Source organism: Populus alba, chromosome 15 (assembly GCF_005239225.2).
Source record: "Populus alba chromosome 15, ASM523922v2, whole genome shotgun sequence".
In the NCBI taxonomy this organism is placed as follows: Eukaryota; Viridiplantae; Streptophyta; class Magnoliopsida; order Malpighiales; family Salicaceae; genus Populus; species Populus alba.
In genome coordinates, this window is record NC_133298.1 from 12,006,539 (window position 1) to 12,032,224 (window position 25,686).

Genomic DNA, 25,686 nt, shown 5'->3' on the forward strand with positions numbered 1-25,686 from the left:
TCTCATGGGCCGTGAATAGTGTTTAATAGGTTACCCAAGTTTACTCAAGTTGTTTTTTGTATATTTGTTAATTGATTTTTTTCAATTTTATCATTCAACATTGGATTAGTTAGAATTGAGTTGCATAATATGTTTTGATTTGCTTTTTATGAGAATATCTTTGTCTCACGAGTTTTGGCATTTTAACCATAGTTAAATTATATTGGTCTCATGACCCGGGCTATAGGTCTTTCAACATCGGATTTGTTTTTTATTGGGTTATCCCCGTCTCATGACCTGGGTTGAGAGTGAATCCAATTGACTCATTTTTCTCTGTTTTTTTTAATTGATTTTTTTTTTCAATTTCATCAAATTAATATTGTATTTGATTGGAAATTAGACTTTATGATTTATTTCAATTTGTTTTTTATTAGGTTATCATAGTTTAATGACCTAGAAATAGTGTTTAACGGTTAACTCAGGTTGATTTAGCTTATTTTTACGTCATTTTTTTAATTAAAGTTTTTATAAATTTCATCGTTTAATATTAGATCTAACAAAAATGATTGATAATCGAGTTTTATAAATTGTTTTGACTTTCTCTTTATGGGGTTATTTTAGTCTCAAGATCAAAGATTCAGATTTGACATGTGAACTTGAGTTAAATCATGTTATTTTTTTATATATATTTTTTCTATAAGGTTGTATCCGTCTGATGACAAGTGTCATCAATTTGATGAATTGACTCAGATTTTTTTATATTCTTTTTTAAATTGATTTCTTTCTTAATCTCATCCTTTAATATTGAAATGGTTAGGGATTGAAATAAAGTAATTTATTTTGATTTGATTTTCAAGAGGTTATCTCAGTCTTATGACTCAAATTGTAAGTTTGACATGTTAACTTGAGTTATTTTTTTAGATTATTTTTTAATTGATTTTTTTTTTTAATTTCATCATATAACATTGAATTGATTGAAAATTAGACTTCATAATTTATTGTGATTCACTTCCTTTATGATTATTATAGTCTCATAACCCGAGTTACGAATTTTACTCGTTAATTCGAGTTGACCCACTTCAATATAATATGTTATTATTTTAATATTAAAAAAAAACATCTTGAAATGTTGTTTGGTCAAATATTGTTTTTACTAGTTGTATATGTTGTTTTTGAACCAATAAAATAAACCAGTTTACATCAGATAAATCTTTATATGATATTTTTTTTCATTAGAAAAAACATATTAGCAATATTTAAATAATTTTTTTACGTTAAAGAAAAATTTGACTTGGTCCGTAGCATAGTGCGAAACAATCATTTAGTATTATATAATATATAATAATGTTTTTAAATTTAAATTTAAAATTAAATTAATTTAAAATATAAATTGTAATTTTTAAAGGAAATGAGACAAAATAAAAACATAACGAAACTACATTTAAGAATATTAGAGACAAGGGAATTTATATTGAACAGTTGAGATTGCTCTAAAAATGATCCAAAGGCTTATACTTTATGCTATATACACATGTTCTTCTGTGTTGCCGCTGCGGTTCAGTAGGGTTTGTAATCAGAGTTCCCCAATCAGTGATTTTTAAACTAGAGAACTAAATTGGATTGTATTTCTCTGAATCTGATATTGAACATCCCTGAAAAAAAAAAAAGAAAAAAAAAAAAGAAAAATAAAGAATGTTGATGCAACTTCCTCGGTTGACAAGCTCTCTCAGAAGCCCATTCGACATCGACCAAGCCTATCTCCAGAGAAAAGTCATCCTTCAAAACTACCTCAAGAAGCCTAACAAGTATATACCAGTACTCCCCCCCCCCCCCCCTAAATTGAATTAATATTGTTTTAAATTTATGTTGATTTTTTTTTTGGCTTGATTAGTACTGCAAACTCGCTTCATGAATCAGAACTCGCGAGGAAGATTCTTGATGGATGGGAAGAAGGTAGTGTTTCTCATATAAATATTTATAGGAATTTCTTGTAATATTTGATATAATGAGATGATTTTTAAAGTTGATTGGGAATTTATGGAGCAGCCTCAACCGAAGTGCGACAAGCGTACAGGCAATTTATTGGAGGAGTTGTGGAGTTGATAGATGGAGAGGTGCAATCAGAGGAGTTCCGCGAGGTGGCATTGAATGTGTATCGCATATTTGGGGAAGAGGAGAGTGCCGACAGCAACTTTACCCAAAAGAAGTAAGAAACTTGATTCTCCAACACCAATAGAAACACTTTTGTTTTGTTTTTTTGAGTCTGTGGTGTGCATGAGTTGAGTGCATCGGATTTTGTTTATGCTTCCTAATGAGATGGTGACCGTAATTCAGCAATTGTTGTTACTCGTTCAAATGCAGGTCGAAATTGCAGAAACTTATTGGTCATGCAGTTTCAGATGCTAGGTTGCAGAAAGTTGCCGCTCTATCACAGAGGCTTTATGGTTTGCAACCAAGAAACTCTGGAGCTGCAATTATTGTAGAAAGTCATGTCATTGGGAGTGGGGATGATCTAGAGTTTGGTGCTGACCTTGCTTTCCAAGCGCCAGCTAGGTTTCTGGTAGATACTACTTTGGAGGATGGGGAAATGTTGGGTGAGGAAAGTGCTGCTCCTCTTTCTATGTTTCATGATGGATGGTATGATCATGGTGACCCGGGACAGAATCATTCCACTACTGATGGTGGAAATTTCGATTTAAGTTGGTTAAGAGATGCATGTGACCAGATAGTTGGAGAAAGTACTTCACAGCTTTCCCAAGATGATCTTCCAATGGCTATATGCCGTGTACTTGATTCAGACAAGCCCGGTGAGGAGGTACTAGTTAATAGTTATTATGTTCGTAAGCTATGGATGTCGGTTTTAGCATGGCAACCTAATTCTTATTTACTTCTTTCCCCCTTGTAGATAGCCAGTGATTTATTGGATCTTGTCGGGGATGGTGCTTTCGAAATTGTACAAGACCTTCTACTGGTATGCTAACTATTGCTCTAGTTTCGCTTTACTATCCAGTAAATCATGAAATTACAAATTACAATTAAAAATTAAATTAATGAAAATTAAAAAATAAACTAAAAGTTGTTGAGATTTTACTGTTCATGATTGACTGCACGGTCTCACATTTCACTTTGGATTAGAACAATTCTCGTTCTCCAAATTTTTATTTTGGTTCTCAAACTTTTCCCCCTTCATTGCATCCTTTTGAGCCCAATTGAAACCTAATTGTTTTTTATTTTTTAAGAAAGGGTGAAATTGAAAGATAGAAAACCAAAGTAAAAAAACGGAGAAAATAGATAGCAACTTTGAATTTCATACCAAAAGATCAATTTGGTCCCCATATTTTTTAGTTAATAAATTATCGGTCCCTTTATTTATTGGAAATTCAATTGTCATAAAAAACCTTTATTTTCCTTGTTTTTAGTCTCTAGTTTACAAGAGGAGAGGGAAAGCTATCAAAATCCAGTGTAGAGAGAGAAAATCATTATTGATACCGATTATAACCACCAAAATAGTTGGTTTTGGTCTCAACAAGTTCCATTTAATGAGAGGAGTTAGACAGTGGCTGATTAGAACCTTAATATTGCAAAAAAAAAAAAAAAAGAAGATTGAAAGTAAGAAATATTTTACGTGGTTTGATTTTGTGTTTAGGGACGGTTTTTCAGGTTTCTTAGTTTGATAAATTGGTTTCTAGATACTATAAGGGTGTTTATAAGGTGTTTTTTGATTAAAATGGGTTGAAAAAGGGTTTGTAGGGCAAAAAATACTCTGCTTTGATTTTCCAACCACTATAGTGGTGGCTAGAATCTACGTAGATAAGCGACATGTCGTCTGATTATTTTTTTATTTTAAAAAAGGAGCAAATGACTTGTAATTCACCCTTTATAAAGATTAAAAAAAATAAAACTAGGTCTAGGCGCATGGGGTAGGCCTATGCTCTTTTTTTGGCTTTTTCGTTTTATTTATTTTTTATTGTATATTTAGGTAAAAAATAAATTAAAGAAAAAAAAATTAAACCTAATTAAGTCCATGAATCAAGTCGCATGTTTGACTGGTGAAGCCATAATGTTCGAGTTGATCTATCATCTCAATATTTTCTTAAAAATAATATGCCATATTGAATTTTTTTTTTCAAGCATTTAGCTTATTTCGAATTTATCTTCGTGATGTGTTTGATTTTTTTTTTCCCTCGTGGGATTAATTGTTTAAAATTGCTTTTTACATGATTGTCACTTCCAGGTCGCGGGTGTTGCAGGTTAATCGAAGTTGACCATGTTGCTTTAATATGTCACCATGTACTTTTTTTTTCTTCTAAAAGAAGTCATCTTATAATTTTTTTTTTTAATTTGTTTTTTTTCCAATTTCATCATTTAGCTCTTTTTTTTTTAGTCCTATATTTAGGATAAAAAAATCAACTTCAAAAATAAATAAATTATTAAACCCAATGGATTCCAAGACCCGAATTGCAGGCTTGGTAGGTTAGGCTACAAAGCTTGGGTCAATCAAATATGTTGGAGGCTCAATTGTTTTTGAAAAAAAAGATGCTACACTGAAAAGTTTTTTACACATTTGGTTTATTTTGAATTTGTCTTCATGATATGTTTTGTTTTGGTTTCTGTTTGATTAATTGGTTTCGATTTGCTTTTTACAGAGTTATTTTGCCCTCTTGAATTTTTTTTTTTTTTTAAATCCATGCCACATTGTTATTGGTCATCCAGGTTGTGGGGTTGTGGGTTTAATGATGTAGCTTAAAAATTTCCTGCAATCTTGATTTTTTTTAAACATTTCAAAAAAACTTGGTTCGAAGCGCTGGTCAATGGACTTTTATGTTTCTCTTTGCTGATATATGATGTATGATGTTTCCTTGAGAAGTTAGAACATTGCTGTTTTAAGTTTATTCAGAAGGTTATTATAGATTAATTTCATCTGAAATCAATGCAATGTCTTCCACTGAATTGTGACTCCCTATTGGGTTCATCTGTAATCTATCACGACCTGTAATTTTTTATGGTATCACTCTTCTAGGTTTCTAGTATGTTTATCAGTGAGAGATGTGCACTAAATTGCTGGAACAACTTGATTGGAAAGAATGCATATGTTATGTTTCTTAAATTATTATTTCCCTATCTGTCTCTTTCTTTTGATTATTTGATGGTTCAATGTCTAACAAACCTATCACTTATTTCTCTGGGGCTATATTTGAAAGTTTCTATTACGTTTTCCCCAGCATCGCAAGGAACTTGTTGATGCTATCCATCGTGGATTGTCTCTACTTAAATCAGATAAAACGGCCTCAAACACTCAATCACGCATGCCTAGTTATGGTACTCAGGTACAAAAAGAGTTATATAATTATATCATTAATTTTTCTGCAAGTAGTGACATATCAACTTCTTTTTTTAGGTTACCATCCAAACAGAATCTGAGAAGCAAATTGATAAACTCCGGCGAAAGGAAGAAAAGCGAAATAGACGCGGAACAGAACATGGGGTTGAGAGTGATGTGTCAGTTGCAAGTTTTTCATCTTTACTTCAAGCAAGTGAGAGGAAAAACCCATTTGACAATCTTATTGGGTCGGGACCAGGACCCCATTCATTGTCGGTGACTGCTCTTCCACAAGGTACTGTCAGGAAACATTACAAGGGGTACGAGGAAGTCATTATTCCCCCAACACCAACCACAGAAATGAAACCTGGAGAAAAGCTGGTAATTTCTTGTGGTGTAGATTAATCTCTTTCATGATATATTGTGAAGATATTCTGTGCATTCTTGCTTCTGTTTTCCTTGATAGTGATAACTGTATGTCATGTTGGTGATATTGGAACTAAAGGTGTTTTTCACAAAAGAGGGGAAAGAACAAAGATAGAAGAAAAAACAATAGAATCAAATACAGTTGATTATCATTGTCTGGCAAAATAAGATAGTTGAAGTAATTCTCTTTGCTTATTATTATGTCTAGAAACAAATGCTGAGATGATTGTTACAAGTTCTGAACGATACTTTGTCATTGAGAGCATTTGTTTTTTGTATTGATGATGAGAGGAATCATTCCATTTCTTTTCTGGCAAGCTTCATGATGGCCTCTTAATTTAGGTCCATTTGATAGCTGTATGAACCAATTTATGAATACCCCTTCCATTCTCAAACTGTATTGATACTGAGGAAAATGTATGAGCTTCAAGCTGCCAAGAGAAATTGTTTGCATTTCATGCAAAAGTGATGCCAAGTTTTAATCATTGATTTGCAACACCAGTGCTTGCTTCGATTTGAAGAATATACACCTGTTTTTCCCAAGGATAGACTGTTTGAAGAAACCAGGCATCATGTTTCGAACTCTTAGAAGTTTAACTGTTCTGAACTCCTAGATTTCTACACTTTACTAGAGGATGGAAGGTGGTGATTTGTCACATATAAGCAATCACTAATGACATAACAACTGAGACATTCTCCAGAAGTGTTGTCGCCATGCTTTAGATGTTTTCTTGATTTTGGATGTTTGCATTTGATAAGAACTCAGGACTACAGTATGGACGCAATGGAAAAGGCTTTATGCACTTGCAGGTTGGAAAACTGGGACCTTCTCCAAGAGAGGGCAGTTGTCAAGGACTTGGAAGCTTTTTATGGTAGCTAAATGAAATCTGTGCAACTTCTTGTGTAGAAGATTAATGATAAGTAGTGTGTTACTCTGGGGGTTGCAGGATAAAGTTGTTTAGTGACAGGACAGTTTGTGATAATGGTGTCTCTCTTTAGGGTGGGTATGGTGATTCATTGTGGAACACTTACTGCTTAATTCTCATTTGTTTGTGTTGCTCTCTGTATCGCTCTCTTTATGTGCATTGCTTGTTACAGGAAGGTTGCTGTTACTGTAGTAGTGTACTGCTCATTGATATTGATTTGTCTCTCACAATGTTTCTGTCATCTTGATATTTGGTTAGATTGAGATAAAGGAGTTGGATGACTTTGCTCAAGCTGCTTTTCATGGTTATAAATCTCTAAACCGGATACAGAGCTGGATATTTCAAACTGTCTATTACACTAACGAGAATATACTTGTGAGTAATCTGTTCTGTGGTTAACATTTAATCATTTTAGCAACTAGGTTAATTATGTATTGCTGATCTGTAAAGCCTTTCTTTATGGAAGCCAGTTATGTAAAGCCATGTATTACTAAATTTATTTTATTTCATTTCAAGTCCGTGGACCCCTAGCACATATAGTTTTCCTACTTTTAGTCCCAGTCTCAAAATATAGTCATTTTTATTCTTCTATCTGGTTGAATAAACTAGAGATGGAGGGTTGCCAAACTGTAATGGCTTAATATGAGTGGTGGGATTTTTTATGGAAAAGGGGGGAGGGAAGGGTGGGGGGTAAGTGGGGGGAGATAAAGTAAAGTTGGAGCTTCCGTTATGGTTCAAATAGTTTGAGAATAAATGATAATCTGAAACTAAAATTTGAAGTTCTAATGGGTTTCTAAGAACCTATGAATTGAATGATTCTAGATGTTTATGACAGAATTTGTTTTGATGTCAATGGGGAAATCCAGCTGAAGAGATAGGTTGTTCTTGATGGCAAAGCAATATATGGCTTTTACTCACTGCTTGTTATAAAACATGATCAACCATATGTTTGATTTCATTGCATGAAGGATTGCTTTTAGAATGTCTGAAGTTTCTATATATTTGCAGGTTTGTGCACCGACAGGAGCTGGCAAAACAAACATAGCTATGATCTCTGTTCTACATGAGGTATTTGATCAATGGGCTAATACTGTCTTGTGTTTTTGTTTGAGACTTTGGGCAGACTGCTTATGGTTTACTAGAGAGGGGCTGTATGGCGCCACAGGAGTGGGAGAAATTACTTTTAATGCCTCTTAGATATATGTCACCTTATTTTTTTTTTATCGGTAATAGATGACTTTTGAATTTAGTCATATTCACATGGACGATTCTATTCTTTTGGTTGTTTTTTTTTTTTTTCCTCTAACTATAAGTTACTGGTTATTTAAAATCCTATGGTGATATTGTTGATATCAAGTTTCTTTTTTTTGCTGTACAACATATGATCTTTTTGATCTTTCTTAAACAATTGAAAGTGTAGTCTAAAATACCGCACAGGATGATATATATATTTGAAATTTATGTGGTTAGTAAGTTGGCTTCTTCTTCTTCTTCTTCATTTATTTATGTCTTCAGATTGGACAGCACTTCAAGGATGGGTACTTGCACAAAGATGAATTTAAGATAGTTTATGTTGCTCCTATGAAGGTATAGCTCACCTGTAAGACATCTATTGTCCACTTCTGTGTGTGTGTTTAGGGTGAAGAAGGGGGTGGGGGGGGGTGTTGGTTTTGTTATTTACTTCTTGGATCTTCCTTTTCTTTTCAGGCGTTAGCTGCAGAGGTCACATCAACATTTAGCCATCGCTTATCTCCATTGAACATGACTGTGAGAGAACTTACTGGGGACATGCAACTATCTAAGAGTGAACTTGAAGAGACTCAGGTTTTATTTCTTTCAATTGTTTTGTGCTTTTATGCAGTAACTGCATGCATCCTATAATGGTTTCTCTCTTTGACTTTCTCTGAATCAGATGATAGTGACAACACCCGAGAAATGGGATGTCATCACTCGTAAGAGCAGTGATATGTCTCTCTCAATGCTGGTGAAGCTCTTAATTATTGATGAAGTACATCTTTTGAATGATGATAGAGGCCCTGTGATAGAGGCACTAGTTGCCAGGACTCTGCGACAGGTGAAATTTTCTTGAACCATCATTGCATTGTAATTTTGAAAAGTACTTCCCTGTGATCATATTCATCTGTGGGATTATTTCTATCAAATTCTTTGTAATTTGGCAATGCTTCTCTGGAAAATGATACACTGTCTTTTTTCCTTCCCTTTGATAGCTTTTGCCTTTTTTAACCACAGCATTGCAAATTGGATGCATTACCTTGATTTTGTTTATGTTGAGACTATTTTAGTCATGGCTGGAATGTAATTTTCATATTTGTATGTATGTGCTAGAGAATTCCTTATTGATGTTACTGCACTAACATTCTTTCAAATCTTTCATATCATTATAAACCCTTGTATGAGTGGGTTGAGAACTGATCAGTCTTTTCTTTCTGTCTCCTTTTCTGTTTTGGGTGACAGGTTGAGTCAACACAGACAATGATACGCATTGTTGGACTTTCAGCCACTCTACCCAATTACCTGGAGGTCTTCTCTACAATACAGTTGAAACTTTCTTGTATATATTTCAGAGCTATTATCCAAATCTTTAAATCTTTACTCTTGAATTTTCCTAGGTTGCTCAATTTCTCAGAGTGAGTCCAGAGACAGGTCTCTTCTTCTTTGATTCTAGTTATCGTCCAGTGCCTCTTGCCCAACAGTATATTGGAATTAGCGAGCAGAACTTTGCAGCTCGCAATGACTTGCTGAATGAAATATGTTATAAAAAGGTATTTGTTTGTAGATGGACTCTCTTCGGAAGTTTATCAATCTTTACACTGAAAATTAATTGGAGCAATGGTACTCTTTGTTTCAGGTTGTTGATTCATTAAAGCAAGGTCATCAAGCAATGGTATTTGTTCATTCCAGGAAGGATACAGCAAAAACAGCTGAGAAACTGGTACATTCATTTTTTTTATAACTTGTGACGTTTGTTAATAACAGCTATTGCTTGTAAATGTTGTTGACATTTACTTGCTAGATCAGATTGATTGGTTTAGATGGCTTTCTTCTTTGACACTACTGGTTCTGCAGTTTTCTATTATCATTTGTTATTTTTTTTCTCAGTTATCTACATGTTTTTTAATGTTTTCCTGATATTTACATGTGTTTTAATATCTATTTGTCTTCTGCTGCTGGTGAATGATGTGCAGTCCACTAAGGAATAATCCTCTTTGATGATTTTTTTTTATCGGTCAGTTACATGCACATACTATTTTCTTTCCTTTCCTTTTCTTATTTTGGGTGGGGTGGGGGGTGGGTTGGTGGTGTTTTGCCAGTTAGCTAACCTGACTGACTTACAATTAGACACCAGAACTATTATGACAACCAATGAAAGATGATATTATGATAAAATTTGCACGATCCTGTCTGTATTGGATTATAGATATGTAAGTTGACAACGTATTTCATCTGAATTTTATGAAGAACCTTCCCATCCTACTTGATTTCTGATTTCTAATTCTTCTTGGAAAACCACTGTGCCTCCAAAGTTTGGCCTTTTATCTAGACTGGGGTTATTAGTAAGATTAACACTAATGACTTGTTGCATGTTAGGAGGCTTCATAAGTTGAGGATGTCAATCTTGGGCCTCCATTTTAAAATTTTTAATCCTGTTTTAGTGGAAATTCTCAAAGCCATCTAGTTCTTCATTGTCAAATTTGTGGGAATTGTAAGTAGGCTATTTGGTATTGACGGTTATACCCGGGTGATCCTGGGTGGGATGTTAAATTTGTTGCCAGTTTGTTTCATGGGTATCTGTATGAAAAATTACAAGGCTGTACAGTCAATCCCATTTTGGCAGTTACATGATGTGTTTGAATGGAGATAAACGCTATAATTTTGTAAGGATCACTTTTCCTTGACAATTTTCGGGACAGGATACTGTTTCTTGCATCTTTGTGGTTCAGGATTTTGGGGATGTTACCTTGCTAACATCAAGCAAGACTGGAGTGCTATTTTATTTTCAGTTTGATATTCTTCTTGCATCTTTGGGAGGATATGCTATCTTGAAGTGTTTCATGTACATCCTTTCTCATTAATAATGCACTCATCCTTTGACTGAGAAAATAAGGAACAGGTCTTGCAACACTTTGATTTGTGGAGTGTCAATGTGTATCGATGTCTAAACTCAATGCTCATTGAGTCATGGAAACAGAAACTTATGCCTCCACAGATATGCATGGAGAATGTGTATTTTTGACCAATACTGGTGCATAGTCATAGTTGTTAACATTATATTTTACAGGTTGAACTTGCACGGAATAATGAAGATTTAGAGCTCTTTAGAAATGATGAACATCCACAATTTGCCTTATTCAAGGTGGGAACTGATGTATTTCGTTTTTTATTCTTGGTGCTTGTGAGGTGTATGACATTAATAGCTATCAAATTTATGCATTTCAGAAAGAAGTCATGAAGTCCAGAAACAAAGATCTTGTTGAACTCTTTGGAAGTGGGGTTGGTGTTCATCATGCTGGGATGCTAAGAGCTGACAGAGGTCTAACCGAACGGCTTTTCTCTGGTGGACTTTTGAAGGTAGAGTTCTGCTTTGCACTTTGAAATTTTGCCCAACATCTTTGCTGAAATTAGATCATTTTCTGTTCTAGGTACTTGTTTGCACAGCAACTTTGGCATGGGGTGTAAATCTACCTGCTCACACTGTTGTGATTAAGGTTTGTGCTCATTATCACATGTATGTTCATTGGTTTTACTGTTGCCTAAATTCAATCCTTTCTGCAACCGTTTTCCATAGCTGCAACCATAGACAAAATGAAATCAATCTCAATGTATGTAAATTCACTTATTTGAAGTTCTTAACTTAAAAGACAATTGGTATCTTATTAGTTAGAGAAAGTAAGTGAGCCTTTCCTTCAAAATAAAGTAGAAATCACACTTGGAAGTAAAATTTCATTTCGACCAGGTGAACTAAAACCTTTGAATTGACATGAATGCAACATCTCATTTGACATGCGGCTCATTAAAGTAAATATCAAAGTGACATTGTTTAATAACAGAAAATGCATTGATGGCAGTGCTATGCGCATGAAGTTGTTCTTCATACTGGCTAGTTTCAGGAATACAATGCATAAGATAGCGTTTTTACATGGATAAATCTCTGATATAGTTTTCATTTGCATTCCTCTCTCTATTAACCATTCTGATGTTATTCTCCAGGGGACCCAGTTATATGATCCAAAGGCTGGTGGGTGGCGTGACCTAGGCATGCTTGATGTTATGCAGGTTAGACTCGGAGGAAATGTATCTAATTTCTTTCTTGCTTATTATCGGGGTCGTCTTTTTACAGTTCTCATGATTTCATGTATACAGATCTTTGGAAGGGCTGGGAGACCTCAGTTTGACAAGAGTGGTGAAGGCATCATAATCACGTCCCATGACAAACTGGCATACTATCTAAGGTTGCTGACAAGTCAACTTCCTATAGAAAGTCAGGTAGTTATTTGTAGTTTGACTTCAGGATGTCCAAGCATAATATTAGACTCATATTATTGGTGTGCTAGAGTTTCTAAATATGATTTGGAGTTGGGTTACTATGGAGCAGGTAACTTGGGTATCATCTTCCTTTGTCAACTCTGGAAGACCATCTTTTCGTTTGAAGTTTGGATTCTTTCACTTATGGCAAGGAACATCACAGATTATTGAACAGCTTAATACAAAATATGGACTATGTTTTACTTGTTTGGAGTCTATTCTCCCATGTCTGTTACAAGATTTTATGTGTAGCTTGTCTGCAAAATGAAGTTGTGTTCTGTATGCATCTACGCTATTTGATCTGATATTACATTTGTTGAATTGTGATGAAGATTTTCATCTCTCGGTTTCTAGTAGATTGTAGTGACTCTGTTAATGAATATGGTTTAGGTATTTAATACTAGATGATAGTTACACTAACAGTAAAGCCACTTTATTTGCAATCATTACAAACGGTTCTAGTTGCAAATTTATCCACCTAAATAAATTAAACCTCTTAATCAATATGCTGGGTAAATCCTGGGTATGCATGAAGCATGCGGGAAAAAAGGTAACCTCATAATTAGGCAATTTGTACGGAAATCTTATATCCTTAATTTGCTGCAGAGTTGGATGGTCTGACCATCTGTTGTTGTTGAAGCCATGATGGAAATCTATTGAGTTCACAAGTTCTGTCTAGCAGGATAATGCAAATGGTTTATGTTGGGTTTTGCTATATGGTTTTATGTGTGGTGATGGTGCTTAAAATATCTTATATTCTGATTGTGCATTGAAATATATTCCATTTTTGCACTGATTCTATGTAGTTAAATGGCTGGTTCACATATTGGTTGTGATTTTTCCTTTGTGTTTGCAGTTTATTAGCTCTTTAAAAGATAATTTAAATGCTGAGGTCGCATTGGGTACTGTTACCAATGTCAAGGAAGCTTGTGCATGGCTTGGTTACACATATCTTTTTATCAGGATGAGGCAGAATCCTCTGGCATATGGTATCGGGTGGGATGAGGTATGTCGTCTATTTTATTAAGTTCTACATCTACCCAACTGGCACTATCAGATCTCTACAAACAATGTTCACATGGTTCAACATGTTGAAATTGGGTTATCTTTAATGATTTACTTGATATTTTAGGATGCATTTTCATTGCCATTGAAGTAATTATCCATGTTGCAACTTGATTGTCTTGAGAGTACTTTCTCAAACTCACTTTTAAGGGTGGTCGCTAGTTGGGCTTCAATAGAATTTTTAATGAACAATTGTGATATTGGCCCATTATTGCCTTTAGGATAACCAATGAGACCTCCCAGGGGATGCAGGACATACTGATGGGCTGTTCTGGTACTGGTTATAGGATTAAGCTTGAACAGTGTTTTACACCAAAGAGAAGATTGCATCACACAATCAAAAGCATACGGCTGGAAATCTTATTCAGAAAAGCCTTTTCTGAAAACAAAGCATACAAGCATTGGTATTTATAGAATCAACAACCTCTTAAAGCTTTATGTAGTTGAATTCCTAATCCAACAAGAACTTAGACTCTTAAATAGGAAACATACTGGCTTGACTTCTTAAAAGAAGATCCTTTTCAGAACTACTATCGTGTTACATATTATTCCCAATAAAAATCTACTTAATTAAGGATTAATAAGAGAAGAAAACATAAAATAAAAGCCTAGGCCCCGAAAATTTCCACCTAATCTGGAATTTAAGAAATTCCCTTGTCTACATTAACCACACAGAAATACAGGAAATCAGCTTGTTTTCTTGTCTACATCACCAGGTCTGGCTCATGTGAAAGCATATTGGATATGCTAGCAAATTACTATCATAGACTTGTGTGGCCTAATAAGTTCTGTGCTTCTACAATAATCCTAATTCCCTAGGTATGCTAAATGGGTTCCTGAAATTATTTGCACCAGTCCTTAGTTGTAGTTCCCAATTGAATCATCAATGAGACTAACATCAATTATTTTACCTGCGTCTAAGAGTTTCTTTTGCATATCAGCACCACAGACAAAAACAAAACTCAAGCGCTGGTGTATCTTTTATTCACCAAAATTAGCTAATTATGAATCTTGAGCTACTGGTATAAATAAATTAAATCTGAAGATAAGAGCTCCATAGACTTTGTATATAAGGTTAGCTAGATAATCAAGTTCCAAGGGCAGAAGTGAGGGAAGAAAGACTTATAAAAAGGCCCCAAGTTCCCCTCTTGGATCGAGCTAGGGAGTTTCTTGAAATGGACATTATGAGCCTCAAGATATGGCTGGAGACATCACAAAGAAGGGTGAGTTGAATTTTACAGATTTTGATGGTAGACTTGACACAACAACCTTCTCTAATTGGTTATCTGCAATTGAGGAGTATTTTGATTGGTATGAGATATCTGATGAGAGACGTGTTTAAGCTTTGCTAAGATGAAGTTAGTAGGCTTAGCAAAAGTGTGGTGGACTGGTATTGAAGGTGATATCTAGGGCAGCCACCAATTGGCACTTGGCAAGAAATGAAGGCAAAACTTCAAGAAAAGTACTTCCCTTCTGATTACCATGACAAGAATTGCAAACAACTTGTCAATTCAAAACAAGGCAGCATTTCAGTTGTATTTATATATGCAGAAATTTGATGAACTGAAGATGCAGGGTCAAATTATTGAAGATTCTCGTCTCACATTGGCAAGGATCCTTTTTAAGGGCTGGCTGGAGAAGAGAACTACGTCAACAACCACTATATGGCATAACATGCACTTCAAGTGGCACTGGACATGGAAGAATACTTGAAAGTGCCAATTACCAGGAAATTGCAGCCTTAACCAAGGGATTCAATAATGCCAAGGGTCAAAGATAATTGCAGAACTTTTTGGACAAATCCTACGACTTCTAATCAGCCTTATGATCCTAGAGGGAAGAGGCCATTGATAGAAGCACCTAAGAAGCCCAATGATCGAGACACTTATTTCAAGTGTGGAGGTGAGGGCCATATGGGATATCAATGTTCCACTAAAGCCACTTGCATATTGGAGGTGAGCATGAAGAGCTGAATCAAGATGTTGAGGGAGAAGAAAATATAGAAGACTCAGTGTATAATGATGATGATTTAGCTGATTTGGATGGAGATACTTCTCTTACTATGGTAGCGAGATGTATACTAGCTACTCATAAACATGGAAAGGAAGATTGGAGAACTGCAATTTTTCAAATGTTAGGGAAAGAGTTACACAAGCTGGTCATTGATGGGGGAAGTTGTATGAATGTTGTTTCTGCCCCTACTACGGGAAGAGTATAACTTCCCACAAAACCCCATCCACAACCATATCAAGTAGCATGGATTGATAGCACCACTATACTAGTAACCGAGTGTTTGGTTTCTAAATCTTATGATTAGTATAAGGATTCTATTTGGTGTTATAGTTCCTAAATGTCAAACGCATACTCTTGGGTCACCAATGACTTTATGATTATGGAGGAGAGAACACTTACCAGTTCAATTGCAATGGTAAGGAAAATCACTCTTCATCATATGAGCACTAAAATCAAGAGGGCCAAGCAAGCTAAATGAAGGCACCAATTCAATTTATGTATGTGTGTGGATGGTCATGCAATCAATAAGATAACTATCAAATACTACTTTACAATCCCAAAGCTTGATGACATGATGAGTGGAGCTACCATATTTTCTAAGCTAGATCTTAATAGTGGTTATTGTCATATATATGTAAGCCCTTGGGATGAGTGGAAAACACTATTTAAGACAAAGGATGGCCTATATGAGTGGCTGGTCATGCCTTTTAGCTCATGCAATGCACCAAGCACCTTCATGTGAATGATGACAAAGGTAATTCACCCTTTTCTCTCTCCAAGATGGACATTTTGTTAAGTAGCGTTTGAGATAAAAAGAGACAGAGATGGAGACAGTGGGATAGATGAGACATGTCTCACTATATGTGTAAGTACATGAATTCACTCCAAAACTATTCTATAGGCAACCAAATGTTGGCTTCAGTAGTAGTATGGAAGCGGCACACCGCGCTATCCCAAGTTGTTCAGTGCGTGTCAGCTAAGGGTCTTTGACAACCTTGGTTTCTTCTCTTCCCTTTTCTCTCTCTACTTGGGATTCAAGTTAGGTCGCCAAAATTAAAAGGAGTCTTGTCATTTTGTTTTTTGTATTAAATTTGGTTTTCATTAGTTTTATTTTTATTTGTTTTCTTTGAATTCTTTTTTTGATTGATTTTTTTTTTTTTAAATTTTGGCTCGCAGCATTTGGTTTCATTTTCTTTTGACTGCTTTTTTTATTTTTTTTATTCTTAATTGAATTTTTTTCTTTTTATTTTATCAAATTTGGTTATCTTTTAAGTGATATTTATTTTTTAGATTTTTTTTATATTTTTTTTCAAGTTGATTGAGAATTTTGCCTCGTAATTTTTTTGAGTTTGACATCTATGGGGTTAGTCAAGACCTTATGATTGGGTCACGAGTTTCAATGATTAGCCCAAACTGATTTCAATCCTTTGTAGATCATTTTTTAAAGTTGACATTTTTTTAAAAAAATTTCATCATTCAACATTTGGTTAGTTGAGAATTGAGCTTCATGATTTTTTTTTTCAATTTTCTATATATGGGATTATACTAATCTCCTTTTCTAGGTCATGAGTTTAGCAGGTTAATCCGGGTTGATTCAAATATTTTTTTTTCATTGCTTTTTTCATAAAATTGATTTTTTTATTTCAATTTTGCCATTAAACATTGGATTGTTTGAAAATTAAGTTTCATAATTTTATTTAATTTGTTTTTGATCAAGATATCTAGGTCTTACGACCACGTAACGAATTTGGCAGCCTGACTTGCATGGACTTGGATTTGTTTTTTTTTTGTCCTTTTTTTTAATTTGATATTTTTTTTCAATTTTTTCCTCCAATCGAAGGTTAAAGTCTATTTTGTAATCACCTTTTCATTTAATTTTTGCTCTTTATCAAATGTGATCATCGAGGGACTATTTAAAAGTATTGGGAGGATATATTTTTGTAATATTGTCAAGCGTTATTATTTTGAGTCGATATTTTTTTTAATTCGGTTTATTTTCTGTTGTTGCCTATTTTTTTACTTATGATATTAAATTAATTGAGTTTATGGAATCCTATCAAGTTAATGACCGAGTCTTGGATTTTTCTTGCTTCTTTAAAAATACTAGCGTTGCCGAGCATAAATTTTTTTTATGTTGAGAAAAATTTTTGCCCTGCGATGTAGTTCGTGCCACCAATCTAGCATACTTATGTTTGAGAACAGTACTTATGTTTGAGATCAAGATATAGGAGAATTGCATAATAGAGTTTTTTTTGGGAGTAACAAAACAATAACAATGGTTGAAGAGAGGTTTTGTGGACCAAGCTCAAAGCATGATGCTGCCAAGCTAGCAATCCAATGCCAAACTTGCCAATTGGCTAAAAGGAAGAGAAGAATATTGGTATTTACATGCCTTTTCCTACTTCACATAAGCTTTTGACAAGATCTGAGCATGGACTTTGTTCTTGGATTGCCAAGAACAATTCAAAGGCATGACTCTTATTTTGTACTCATGGATCACTTCTAAAAAATGGCACATTTCATCTCTTATTCCAAGTGTGTGTTTGGTAAAGCAGTGCAAAATGCTTTTCAATTGAAAATATATTAAAATGAAATTATTTCATGTTTTTTTAATTTTTTTGATATTTGCACATCAAAACATAAAAAAAAAAAAAAATTTTGATGTTTTTTCAGGCGAAAAACACTTTGAACAACAGGTTGAACAAAAAAAGCAAACACATTCTTTAAACAACTGACAGGTTCATGTTGCAAAATTGTTATTCTAAGAAGTGGTAGGTCAGACTTCATGGGCTTTCTCTAACTATTGTCTCAGACAAAAAGGTTACAAGCTACTTTTGGAGAACCTTATGGCGATTAGTAAAAACACAATTGAAATTCTTAGCTGCCTTTCATCTTTAGATGGACACAAACTGAGGTCACCGAATAACTATATGGAAGGGACTTAATGCTACCTATTGCAAAATTCAAATACAATAGATACATTAATCGCACTTTGGTTGTAGCGCATTAGAAGTTGTATTGGGTTTACAGCCAAGAAAGCCAATTGACTTGGTATCATTACCTGTTTCAGCCGGTACTAGTGTTGAAGAAATTCATTTGCGGAGCATATTCTTGGCATACATGCTGATGTACATTTAAAAATTGCTTCAAGCAATAAAGGGTACAATAACCGAGTGGATTTGCATTGTCAACATGCTAAATTTGAAGCTGAAGATCAAGTTATGGTGCACATTTGGCTAGGAGGCTTTCCATCTAGCAAATACAAGAAGCTTCAATAGAGGAATATGGGCCCTTACAAGATTTTACAGAAGATTAGCTCCAATGCTTCTGTGTTGGACCTACTTGAAGATATTGGTACGAGTAACATCTTCTACATAGAAGACCTCACTCTTTACCTAGGACATATAGATACTTCTTCCATAGATGCTCCAACACTCCAACCCCAGTTCCCACAATTCAAGAAGAAATTGAACACATTCTGGACAATAGTATTGTTTCAACTCGTATATGTTACAACCAAAAATATTTGGTGAAATGGAAGAACAAATTGTTATTTGAATCTACTTGATTTCTGATGCGGAGTTTCAATGCCTAGACCATGATTTTATGGAAGATACAAGTCATTTAACTCTCTAGAGTCAAATTTTCTTAAGATAGGGGTAGATGGTGCAAATATCACCTAGAAAGTTTATAGAACAAGAGGGAAATCGAATCCTACAAGTTTGTCAATTTGCCTTCATCCTAATTGGAACTAATCTAGACTTTTTAATAGATAACACAACATATTTTGGGTGCTCTATTTGCTAGGGGCAGCTTTTTAATTTTTGTTTTGTTAGGGGTAATCTTATAATTTTAGGAAGTAGATTAGTCAACTTCTTCAGCATTATGGAATTGACCTGCCAACTAGCACTTGCTATTGTGCACCTTCATAGACACCACTTTAGTAGCCGAATTATATTTTTTGTAACCCCACTTCAGAGGATGGTTTTTAGTGAAACTAAATTAAGATTTTAGCCTTCAAGGTTTAGATGTGTGATGCATCTTATCTTAGGTGTGATGCCTTAGAATTCTTAGGAATGATTTTGACATGGTGTATAACGTGGATAAAAGTTACAGTTCTCAATGTTACCGACCTAAGCTGTAAAGGAATCTAGAGAAAACTCTGGTATTTTATTAGAAATCTCAATAGTCTGAATCTCAAAATAAACTAAACATTCCTATTTATATTAATTAGACCTAAAATCCTTTATAGCAAAAGAATTCCTAGTTAAAACTATAATTCTTTATATAAAATGATTACTAATTAAAACTTAACTAATAGAATCCATCTAGTATTAGGATTTCTAAATAGTAAAATAATAATTAAAATAAAATTAAGAAAAAAAGAATCCAATCACAACAAAGTAAATAAAGACAATCCTGCATAGTAAATTCCAAGCCTTATTTTAATGCTTTTTTGATCTAATCATTTTGAAATTTTAACATAATAGGAAAAAGATTCTTTAGAATTTTGTATTAAACTTTTAGCTCGATTCAATGGTTGGATTAAAAGTTATGCTTGATTTACCAAACTGCATTTTGAACTCTTCTTAAACCCTTCAAAACTTAAAAATCTCAACCATTAATAAAATAATGCAATAAACATTATTATGCCAAGAATATTGAAGAACTTTCCCCACTTCAGATTTGTATGAGCCCTAGGGTGATGCTAGGTTTGTTTTCTCCCTTTTAGATTACTTGATCCTTAGTTCATTGTTGTTACTTGCCCAAACCACAAACTTAAGCTAAAGACACCACAATACCCACCTAAAGCCAATTTTCCATTTCCTAACCTATCAATTCTTTTATTGCTTGTAAAACTTAGTAGTTAGGTGCTGTAATTGAAGATCTTGCATAAGATTGAATTGCACTTCAAACCACAGTCATGCACATTTTGATTAAAAAAACAAGATTCATCTCTTGATTTTGAAGATATAAGGTTAAATTCTCAATGCTTTTACAAAATATTGTTTGGATCTTCATGTTTATGTGGTACCAAAAACACTTTGTGATACTTGTTACAATTGTTTGAAATTATGATCCTTCTTAATTAGGTTGAGAGCATAAGCATCATCCCTTTCTACTGAAATGATTGAGAAATTTGGCATTAAAGACAATATTGCTAGAAATTGCTAATATTTCACACTCATGATAGCCACAAATATTATGAATTTGCTTGTGATAGTTCCCTAATGTTCAATCACCACTGCAACCTCATGATTTGATTCTCTTGTCTACTCCGAGACTTTGCTCAAACTGAACTTTTGCATTAATGTATGCATGGACTCATGCATGCATATAAGTTTATTTGTTTGTTTTACTTCCATGACCTTGATAGAGCATGAACTTTAATGGTCTTGAATCTAAAAAGACGTCCTTGTTGTACTTTGTTTCCACATGACGCTTATGTCAAGAATCTTTATGTGCTTTTAGGTCATTGAAGACCCTTCGTTGAGTTTAAAGCAGAGAGCTCTTGTAACAGATGCTGCACGTGCACTTGACAAAGCTAAAATGATGCGGTTTGATGAGAAAAGTGGCAATTTTTACTGCACAGAGCTTGGTCGCATTGCAAGCCACTTTTATATACAATATTCTAGCGTTGAAACTTACAATGAATTGTTGAGGCGCCACATGAATGATAGCGAGGTTATTTTTTACTATCCATGGTTTCACCATGAGTAACATCAGTTTACAAAATGTTATGGTTCTTTTTTATATTCTCTTGAGTTTTGTGAAAAAAAGCTGTCAGAATTTTTAGTGTACAAGGTTTCCCAGTAATGACTTAGTGATTATATGTTAAGTCAGTATTTTCAGTTGCACTGGACTGTGATACCATCTCTCTAATCTCTGATCTCTAATTACTATTTGCCTTTTCCTTTCCATCATCTTATTTAACAACCTTTATGTTGCTTTGCTCCTGTGGTAGGTTATTGACATGGTTGCCCATTCTTCTGAATTTGAGAATATTGTTGTTCGAGAAGAGGAGCAGAATGAGCTGGAGATGTTGCTGCGCTCATCATGCCCTTTAGAAGTTAGGGGCGGTCCTTCAAACAAGCATGGGAAAATTTCAATTCTTATTCAGGTTTTTAGCTTTTCTTGTGTTATTAATTGTCCCTACCATAGTTTAAGAAACTATTCTATCTGACTCTTGTTTTGTTTATGTCAACTTGCAGTTGTACATATCTCGTGGCTCGATTGATACCTTTTCACTGGTTTCTGATGCTTCATATATCAGTGCAAGCTTGGCTCGTATCATGCGGGCATTGTTTGAGATTTGTTTGCGCAGAGGCTGGAGTGAGATGTCTTTATTCATGTTGGAATACTGCAAGGCAGTAGATCGCCAAATCTGGCCTCATCAACATCCACTTAGACAATTTGACAAGGATCTTTCAGCAGAAGTTTGCCTACTGAACTTTGATTTACGTTTTTTATCCCCAGAATGCACCTGTGGTGACCATTGTTTGACATCACTTTGTACCTGGTCCAGATATTGCGGAAGCTAGAAGAACGAGGATATGACTTAGATCATCTGCAAGAGATGGAAGAAAAGGATATCGGAACACTTATTCGTTATGCTCCTGGAGGAAGGGTAATCTTTTTGTATGGAGTGATGTTCTATATTGTTTTGTGTTGGTAGAAATAATACTGACTTTAACTATATAATTTATTATTATTTTGTTATTTTTTGGGGATTGGTGAACACTGGAAGTTGGTTAAGCAATATTTGGGATATTTCCCACGGATCCAGTTATCAGCAACTGTAAGTCCAATCACCAGAACAGTATTGAAGGTAATTATAGTCAATTGCTTCCATATATCTCCAGGATTATAGATTCCATTCTATCAATATGGATACATCATTATGATGTTTAATTTCAAAATGCAGCTGGATTTGCTCATAATTCCAGAATTCATATGGAAAGATCGTTTCCATGGTGCTGCTCAACGTTGGTGGATTCTTGTTGAGGTGTTGTCGTATATCTCCCAATGTGATTCCTATGTAGTTAGAGGATGAAATTTTGATGATTTGCTTCACTCTAAAACTGGAAGGGGCTTTAAGGATAAATTCTTGTCTTCTAATATGCATTTTGAACTGGAAGTGTAAAACCTTTTAACTCTAAATTTCAGTAACTATGCCATCTCAAATATTTATTTGGCAACTTAGTTTCTAATCAATTTTTTTAAAACATGAAAATTCTATCGGTAATTTCTCCATAGAGAAATATTACTTGGTGCGTTTTATTCTCTTGTAATTGCAAGATTGGGTGTAGAAAATGTTGGTAAACAGGCTTGTTACACTGACTTATTGAGCTCATGACTGCACTATCACATGATGATTGATTTAAATTTTGGACTCACAGAAGTTCTCCTTTACTGGGTATGCATTGCAATTTCCTGTGTTGAGAGGTCATGATTTGACTAGTCTTTTTTACCTTTGACATTGTTTCTAATGAGTGCAACTTTGACATTGTCTCTAAAGAGATGCACAGTTTTTTTCATATGTAACTGAGGCCTAATTAACTATTCAAACAGGATTCTGAGAATGACCACATCTATCATTCCGAGCTTTTAACTCTGACAAAGCGGATGATTCGTGGGGAACCTCACAAGCTATCCTTCACTGTGCCAATTTTTGAACCACATCCCCCACAATATTACATTCGTGCTGTTTCTGATTCTTGGTTGCATGCTGAATCTTTCTACACTATATCTTTCCATAATCTTGCGCTACCAGAGGTACTCATTGTACTTTAGATGATCATTTGAACATTTCTTTATGGCAATTTTCTTCTCTTACCAAATTCTGTCTGTCCAGGCTCGTACTTCACATACAGAACTTCTAGATTTGAAACCGCTTCCTGTAACTTCACTTGGGAACAACACTTATGAAGCCTTGTACAGCTTTTCTCATTTCAATCCTATACAAACGCAGGTTTAGTCCATTATATATAATTTTTGTTGGTTTATTTCATGGTTTTAGCTATTTTAAACTGTTCATCACTTTTGACCTTATGAAAAAGTATTCTGCAGTTGTGATTTGATGCTTTTGTTTGTGAGTTGCAGATCTTTCATATTCTGTATCACTCTGACAATAATGTTCTGTTAGGAGCTCCCACTGGAAGTGGGAAAACAATAGCTGCTGAACTTGCTATGCTTCGCCTCTTTAATACACAGCCTGACATGAAGGTACTATTTTTCACAGTTTTTGCAATGCAAAAGACATTATGTGCAAACATAAGTTATTGAGAAAATTGCAAACCTAAAAGGACAAGGGCTGTTTCCAGCTAAACATGCGTTGCTTTTTGGTATGTTCTGGAAGCACAAACCACTATGACCAATATTTTGTGAAAGAACAAGAGACTAAGGTCCTTGTTGGATTTAATTATGCTCTGAAAATAAAAAATAAGTTTCTTGTTATACCAACTGATCCATTATTTGGAAGATTTTTTAAGTGTTTTTGACCCAGGAATGCAGTATGTTTAGTTATTTCTCTGAATGCAGGTTATTTACATAGCACCTCTGAAGGCTATTGTTCGAGAAAGAATGAATGACTGGAGAAAGCATCTTGTCTCTCAGCTTGGGAAACAGATGGTGAGAACATTTATTCACTTGCTTTATACATATACTATGTATCAAAGCATGAAGCCATAAAAAAATTCTTCACTTGAAAAATATCCTTAGCGTAGGTGACTTAATAAGAGACATGTTAATATGCTAATACTATGCACAAACTCAAATATTTTCCAAAATGATCTCTATAACATGTAATTATAAGTGACCTAATGGTGTGTTGGTACTACTAAGTTATTTAAAATATTAAAATTTTATTTTCTTCAAAATAAATTTTAAAGAAATTAAAGACAGTATTTTCTGGAGATGTGAATCAAAATAGTCTGTACAAGGTTTCTATTTAAAGGAGAATAGAAATCAGAAATTAAATCAAATCATATATCCTTAATTTATAGGAGTTGACTAATACTACCACATTTATAGACAGCCTAATATAAAATTTTCTATTTTACAACACTCCCTTTCAAGCTAGCTTAAAGATATCTTCCATGGCTTGCTAGCTGATCAAGTAGTCAAATTGTAACATTTGTACCATCTTTTGTTTGGGGCATATCCAATGAAAACACATTTTTCAATTCTGGGATTAAGTTTAGATTGGAATTTGTTTGCACGTGAACAAAGACTATGCAACAAAAAACTCTTATTGGCAAATCAGATTGTGTTCGTGTAGCATGAAAAGATAGTTTTACACCCAACATGATCTTGTGTGATCATCTATGAATGTAAAACCATTTTTTTAAGATACATTAGTGATCTTTGAAAGGCCCCATGACTATGAATTAAATAAAATGGTTTAGAAGCACGATAGGATTTTGAAGGATATGTAGCACAATAACTTTTTGATAAATTACAACTTTCACATTGAAAAGATAAACAATTCAATTTTTTAAAAAACTCAAAAAATAAATGTTTAAGACAGAGAAGACTAGGATGTCCAAGCATAAGATGTCAAAGCATTATTTGTTCACTACCAGACATTGAACTTATACTACTAAAGCCTCCAATTTTTTTTTTTTTTTTTATTGCCGAAGAAGTTGTCATTAAGGTAGTGAAGCCTATCTATCATCCTAGCCCTGTCCATCATTTTCTCTGAGCTCCGGTCATAAAATATACAAGATAGAATCATAAAAAATAACATGACAGTGACAATCTTTGGTTAGTTTACTCATGGACATAAGATTGCAAGCACGTTTAGGAACATGGAAGACAAATTTAAGATTCATACTCTTAGAAATTGTTATTCACCCTTTTCCTTGTAATAGGTGAGAAACTACCATTTGTAATTTTTATTTTCTCATTAGGATGGGAATGACTAGTCATATAATCGGATACACCTGAATCATTGATCTAAGAAGCAAAATTTGAACAAGAAGATAAGGCACAAGGATGACTATCTATTTGAGTCAAGGAAACACTAGGAATACCATTTGAAACAAGATAGTCGGTGATCAAATCCTTCCTCTGATATTATGAAAACAAATTACTCTGGAAATCAGTATTTTGACTTGAATCAAAATAGTTTGTACAAGGTTCCTATTTAAAGAATAATACAAGACATGAAATCAGGAGCCAAATCAAATCATATTTCCTAATTAGGAGTGACTTCTAATTTATAGGTGTTAACTAATACTATCAAATTTATAGAAAACCTAATATAAAATTTTCTATTTTACAACAACAACAATATAATATTTTATTTGTTTTGTGATCAAGTCTTGGAGATAGATTATTTTAAAACAAGTATACATGTAAGCTAGTAACTGCAAGTGTTTGTTTATTTGTGTTCGTGTGAGTGTCTGCTAG

At 34.1% G+C, this 25,686-nt stretch overlaps 1 protein-coding gene across 3 annotated transcripts in view; it reads left to right on the forward strand.

The window, feature by feature from the left end:
- Positions 1-1,489: 1,489 nt before the first annotated feature.
- LOC118033389 (DExH-box ATP-dependent RNA helicase DExH14) overlaps positions 1,490-25,686 on the forward strand; it is a 35,996-nt gene continuing 11,799 nt past the window's right edge. The window contains exons 1-31 of one of the 3 annotated variants that reach the window (XM_073404853.1): positions 1,490-1,784; positions 1,871-1,932; positions 2,026-2,185; positions 2,341-2,794; positions 2,885-2,950; positions 5,202-5,306; positions 5,378-5,680; positions 6,910-7,026; positions 7,660-7,719; positions 8,167-8,238; positions 8,359-8,475; positions 8,564-8,725; positions 9,127-9,192; positions 9,282-9,434; positions 9,521-9,604; positions 10,952-11,026; positions 11,110-11,241; positions 11,313-11,378; positions 11,881-11,946; positions 12,034-12,156; positions 13,052-13,201; positions 20,746-20,958; positions 21,239-21,394; positions 21,486-21,710; positions 21,800-21,901; positions 22,022-22,102; positions 22,199-22,279; positions 22,846-23,049; positions 23,129-23,245; positions 23,377-23,499; positions 23,815-23,904. In XM_073404853.1, the coding sequence (XP_073260954.1) occupies positions 1,672-1,784; positions 1,871-1,932; positions 2,026-2,185; positions 2,341-2,794; positions 2,885-2,950; positions 5,202-5,306; positions 5,378-5,680; positions 6,910-7,026; positions 7,660-7,719; positions 8,167-8,238; positions 8,359-8,475; positions 8,564-8,725; positions 9,127-9,192; positions 9,282-9,434; positions 9,521-9,604; positions 10,952-11,026; positions 11,110-11,241; positions 11,313-11,378; positions 11,881-11,946; positions 12,034-12,156; positions 13,052-13,201; positions 20,746-20,958; positions 21,239-21,394; positions 21,486-21,710; positions 21,800-21,901; positions 22,022-22,102; positions 22,199-22,279; positions 22,846-23,049; positions 23,129-23,245; positions 23,377-23,499; positions 23,815-23,904 (4,098 nt within the window). In that variant the 5' untranslated portion in view covers positions 1,490-1,671. Of the gene's footprint in view, positions 1,785-1,870; positions 1,933-2,025; positions 2,186-2,340; positions 2,795-2,884; positions 2,951-5,201; positions 5,307-5,377; positions 5,681-6,909; positions 7,027-7,659; positions 7,720-8,166; positions 8,239-8,358; positions 8,476-8,563; positions 8,726-9,126; positions 9,193-9,281; positions 9,435-9,520; positions 9,605-10,951; positions 11,027-11,109; positions 11,242-11,312; positions 11,379-11,880; positions 11,947-12,033; positions 12,157-13,051; positions 13,202-20,745; positions 20,959-21,238; positions 21,395-21,485; positions 21,711-21,799; positions 21,902-22,021; positions 22,103-22,198; positions 22,280-22,845; positions 23,050-23,128; positions 23,246-23,376; positions 23,500-23,814; positions 23,905-25,686 lie in introns of those variants that run through there. The other 2 variants (XM_035038348.2, XM_035038349.2) reach the window with 2 other exon arrangements.